The following is a 5,355-nucleotide window of genomic DNA, read 5'->3' on the forward strand; positions in this document are numbered from 1 at the left end:
TTTACAATATATAAATTATAAATATAATTTTACAGAACACAATAACTCTTAAGGTATAAAATTTCAAAAGTAATAGCATATCACGTCGTACACCATTTGTTTGAGAGTGTAAAGACTTCTAATACGCCTCTTCAAAAGGATCAATCAAATTACCACAATCGAAAGCAAGCTCATCATATTCTAATAGTAAACATAAAAGAATTAAACTTTATGATAAAATTAGTAACCAAATCAGCTTAATTTAAGCATAATGATTAATGAAGTTAGAATGCTCAACCTTGTCTTCTTTAGTCCATTATTTCCTCTAGATTTACCAAGGTTATGATGCTAAGATAGCCGTCACAAATGCCAATGTCAATGTCATTAATCTAACCTTAGGCTCAGATCATGTTCATGGCTGCAACTGTAGATGCTTGTTTCAAAGCACGACAGTCACCACACCAAGAGTCCGTCATCATCATTGCCTACAAAAGGTGTAGCAGAATCGTCAAGCATTATGTGAAACACCTTATGTGCACCGTACCTAGGCTCAGTAAACCATCACAACCTTTCAAAAACCCAAACGGAAATGCACACATTTCATCGAACACCTCATGTGCACCACTTCTAACATCACAATAGACACAAGGCACTGCATGTTGTAGTTCCACAGCCACCATAGACGGCGGAAGAACACCCCGTTACCCCTTTATATAAAACGAAAGAAATGCATGAACTCAGGCGTAAAAACAACATAGTTTGAGAAGAATAGCAAAGAAATAGGGTGAACGGGGTGGAATCAAGGTCCACGGTGTTGCCACATTGTGGGCAGTGGCGAAGCTTGAACTAAGACACCGAGGGGGGCGAACTTAAAATGTATACAAAATTTCACAAACAAAGGGGGCAGACTTAAATTTTCGGCCGAAAAAAGCTAAATTTACACTACGTATAGAAAATTTCGGGCGAAAAAAGCTAAATTTTACACTACGTATAAAAAATAAAAAATTTCGGCCAAAAAAGGCTAAATTTTACACTACGTATATATAATTTCGGTCGAAAACAGCTAAATTTACACTGCGTATACAAAATTTCAGGGGAAAACGGCTAAATTTTACACCATGTATAAAACATTTCGGCCGAAACGGCTCATTTTTAGACCACGTATGTAAAATTTCGGACGAAACTGGTAAATTTACACTATCGCGTAAAAAAACAGGGGAGCGAGGCCACCCCTGGCCCTAAGAGTCCTTCGCCATTGATTGTGGGTTGCTGATGTTGACGGTGAGGCAATGTGAACCGGAGGCGGTAACAAATACAGAGAGAAGCCAGTTTGTTCTTTCTTTGAATAGAGAGATATCAAAAAGAAGAGAGAAGACAAAGAGGACAACTGTAAAGGTTGAGTGACAGGTAAGGTACGTAAAAGCTATAGAACATACTGAAAATAGTACAACTTACAATACATTACATACAAACTTTTTAAGCGCCGTATGAAAGAAACAGTGATTATGTGAGATGATAAGAAGAGAGAAGACAACGCACCTACTCTTGTGGGATCCCAATTATTAACATCCTGCAAAAAGACAACATATTTCCCAAATGTGGGTAACCCCGAACACCATTAAACTCATTTAAGCACAATGTTATAAATACCCCGACTAGGCTCATTTTTAGACCACGTATGTAAAATTTCGGACGAAACTAGTAAATTTACACTATCGCGTAAAAAACAGGGGGGCGAGGCCACCCCTGGCCCTAAGAGTCCTTCGCCATTGATTGTGGGTTGCTGATGTTGACGGTGAGGCAATGTGAACCGGAGGCGGTAACAAATACAGAGAGAAGCCAGTTTGTTCTTTCTTTGAATAGAGAGATATCATAAAGAAGAGAGAAGACAAAGAGGACAGCTGTAAAGGTTGAGTGACAGGTAAGGTACGTAAAAGCTATAGAACATACTAAAAATAGTACAACTTACAATACATTACATACAAACTTTTTAAGCGCCGTATGAAAGAAACAGTGATTATGTGAGATGATAAGAAGTTGGAAAATAATATATGTAATAATATCGGGAATAACCAAATAACAATTCTTAATTATATTGTTTATTTATGATTATAATGCATAACGGAGTAAAAAAAAAGTTAGTAACCAAATAACAGAAACACTAAAAGAACATTCACAATAGTTTTTTATCATATCCTTAAAATTTTACCAAAAACTGTCATTTCTTTTATTTGTCTCTCATATTTTCACAAACCTCACATCCCATTCATTATCTTTAAGGGGGTGTTTGGTACAGAGAATGGAATTATAGAGAAATGGAATAGAGAAATGGAATTGCAGAGAAAGGGAATTAGTCTAGAGAATGAGAATTGACTGTTCTGTTTGGTAGTACAGAGATTTCAGTAGAGAAATATAGCTGAGAATCATTTCTCTTGTTTGGTACATAGAAAATAAACAGAGAATTATATCAACTTTATCATTAGCACAAGTATTTTTTTCATAACAAATATTTATTAAAAAATAAAAAACAGTCAGATGAGAGTGGTGGTGACATTACTTGAACAATAGGTACGTTTACTATGTGCCATGAAGCAGTCAAGTATCTGAAGAAAGGAGGACCTGGAAGAAGCTCAGATGAGAGTGGTGGAATAATATTGAATATCAGTGCTACTCTGCATTACACAGCTGGTTGGTACCAAATTCATGTAGCTGCTGCTAAGGTTATACAAAAAGATTCTAAATTTAAGTAAACATTATGTTTATATACATTCATGTATGTATGTTTCTTTAATGTGTAATATTATAGGCTGCAGTAGATGCTATTACAAGGAATCTGGCATTGGAATGGGGTACTGATTATGACATACGAGTCAACGGGATTGCGCCTGGGCCGATAAATGACACTGCTGGCATGAGAAAACTCGGGTCAGATGAAATAAAAGCCGAGACCAGGGCGAAAAGAGGAAGTGAAAACGCTTTCTAGAATTGTGGAAAAACGTTCTCGAGCTGCACCCACCGGGGTACCTTCTAGCAAACTCTAGCCTACCGGAAATCTGATTAATATGCATATTTGGTGATAACAACTTTTGGTATTGATGTAATTTTCTTGAAAACATTTGTGATCATTCTAGCTGTTTATCGGTCAAAAATACAATAAATATAAGAAAACAAAAAATAGAAAAGCATGTTCCTTTGGTGATACAAATTTGACTTTTTGTTGGTCAACATCTATGAAGAGGTGCAGGGTAAACATCGAGTGGTTGGTATCTCAAACGGTCATTGTGAGGTATCGGTCCTTCCTGTAAAAACAAACAAACCAAACCCGTCAACTACATTTCACAAACTACTGAATTGATATTATTAATATTTTAACTTAAAAATATATAACACGTACGTCATCTGGATTTATTTGGAAGGGCTTAACGAAATCTTCAAACATCTGTGGGGATAATCCGCTTATCTTATCTTTAACTTCCTGAAATCATCCAATCAAACTTTAAAATGTAAACATGACCTAATTTCAACTAATCTGTTAATGATATGTAAAATGTAACATGTAAAACTTACCAGCCCGGTAATTCTTGAGTTCTTTAGTAGTTCATTTGTAATCAAATCCAGTATGTGCCTATTATCCATCAGTCCCTTCATTGCAAGCTCTTCAGTCTCTTCGATATACTGGAACCCACATCAGAATAACATTAGGTAACAAATATAAGTCGAGTATATTAACGAATTATATTAAATAAAAAGTTATACGTACTCTTGTCAATTCACGAGTGAAGAGCTCTGAAACTTCTACTGTCATATCAGCAGGAATTACATGCGGGTCATCCCACTGAAATATAATTCCAAAGCAGATGAATTAATCAACGATAAGAATGGATTAAAGGCGATGATAAATAATTAAATATTATATACCCTATATTTTATAAGTTCTCCATCAGTACTATCTGCTCTATTGGCCAATCCGACTCGGTGTGTCAATGTTGCATACGCTAATCTTGCATTTCTAGGGCTTATCACCATTTCTCGAGCAATCTAACAGATAATAATCAATCACATGTTAAAACCAATGTGATTATTAATTTGAAAGCAAAATAAAACAAGTGAAAACATATACACCTTTGTGATCTTTTCTAGATCATCAGCTCCACCATCCGTTATATCATCACCATAAACAACACGTTCGGCACATCGTCCACCATGTGCAACCACCATTTGCATCATCATGTACCCAAATGTTGTGTAACCTTGATCCACCATATCTTCTCTAGGGTAAAAAAACAGATATTAGAGTTTCCTGCTCAAATATGTTAGATATTAACAAACATAAAAATATAAAATTTAAACGAACACTTTAAAAGTCAAAATTCCGATATTATAACCATACCTTACCACCGGGTAATAACTGAGAAAACGCGTGCCAATCGTATCGAGGAAATAAATGTGCTAACAAAATATGACCGGCTTCATGTACTGCCAACAGCCTCTTCTTTTCAATAGATACCTTTCACGTTTTAACAACATGATTAATGACTATACTACCCTTACAAAGATGTAAGATTCTCAAATGTCAAGAGGGCAAAAAGGGCATACTCTTTCTTCACATTTTTTTTGCTCTTCCTCTGTCAAAAGCACACCCATTCCCTCAAGCAACTGCTTATCTAACACATCAACAATATCTTGCTGGTATATTTTTGTATGTCCTTTTCTCACCTTCATAAATTTTATCATTAAACCAATTAATTCATATGAACAATATTAAGTAAATTATATAAAAAGTAACACTTACAGCCATTATTCCAGCTTCATTGACAAGATTTCTTATATCTGTCTATTATCTGTCTATTAATAAACGGAGCTCGAACCGCCACGAATATCCTTTGACACGAAACAACCGTCACCAACAGATAAATTGCCAACGCACCTACTCTTGTGGGATCCCAATTATTAACATCCTGCAAAAAGACAACATATTTCCCAAATGTGGGTAACCCCGAACACCAATAAACTCATTTAAGCACAATGTTATAAATACCCCGACTAGGCTCATTTTTAGACCACGTATGTAAAATTTCGGACGAAACTAGTAAATTTACACTATCGCGTAAAAAACAGGGGGGCGAGGCCACCCTTGGCCCTAAGAGTCCTTCGCCATTGATTGTGGGTTGCTGATGTTGACGGTGAGGCAATGTGAACCGGAGGCGGTAACAAATACAGAGAGAAGCCAGTTTGTTCTTTCTTTGAATAGAGAGATATCATAAAGAAGAGAGAAGACAAAGAGGACAGCTGTAAAGGTTGAGTGACAGGTAAGGTACGTAAAAGCTATAGAACATACTGAAAATAGTACAACTTACAATACATTACATACAAACT

General features: G+C 35.9%; 2 protein-coding genes and 1 pseudogene across 2 annotated transcripts; 1 reads left to right on the plus strand and 2 right to left on the minus strand.

Annotated features, from left to right (window-relative positions):
• The first annotated feature begins 2,552 nt into the window (after window positions 1-2,552).
• Window positions 2,553-2,962, plus strand: LOC143603710 (peroxisomal 2,4-dienoyl-CoA reductase [(3E)-enoyl-CoA-producing] pseudogene; annotated as a pseudogene).
• An 89-nt stretch (window positions 2,963-3,051) lies between these two features.
• On the minus strand, window positions 3,052-4,255 carry LOC143603712 (ATP-dependent zinc metalloprotease FTSH 12, chloroplastic-like). The gene is made up of 6 exons (XM_077080434.1): window positions 4,102-4,255; window positions 3,898-4,017; window positions 3,740-3,814; window positions 3,547-3,654; window positions 3,374-3,454; window positions 3,052-3,278 (listed from the first exon to the last, which is right to left on the minus strand). Exons 1-6 carry the CDS (start codon window positions 4,240-4,242, stop codon window positions 3,201-3,203), a joined length of 603 nt encoding a protein of 200 aa, XP_076936549.1. The 5' UTR covers window positions 4,243-4,255; the 3' UTR covers window positions 3,052-3,200.
• A 14-nt stretch (window positions 4,256-4,269) lies between these two features.
• On the minus strand, window positions 4,270-4,806 carry LOC143603711 (ATP-dependent zinc metalloprotease FTSH 12, chloroplastic-like). Its single transcript, XM_077080433.1, has 4 exons — window positions 4,772-4,806; window positions 4,576-4,695; window positions 4,365-4,486; window positions 4,270-4,279 (listed from the first exon to the last, which is right to left on the minus strand). Exons 1-4 carry the CDS (start codon window positions 4,775-4,777, stop codon window positions 4,270-4,272), a joined length of 258 nt encoding a protein of 85 aa, XP_076936548.1. The 5' UTR covers window positions 4,778-4,806.
• Window positions 4,807-5,355: the final 549 nt, after the last annotated feature.

The sequence above is a fragment of the Bidens hawaiensis genome, unplaced genomic scaffold (genome assembly GCF_021521415.1).
Source record: "Bidens hawaiensis isolate Kalapana, Puna unplaced genomic scaffold, B.hawaiensis_p1.1 tig00062469_1, whole genome shotgun sequence".
NCBI classification, from domain to species: Eukaryota; Viridiplantae; Streptophyta; class Magnoliopsida; order Asterales; family Asteraceae; genus Bidens; species Bidens hawaiensis.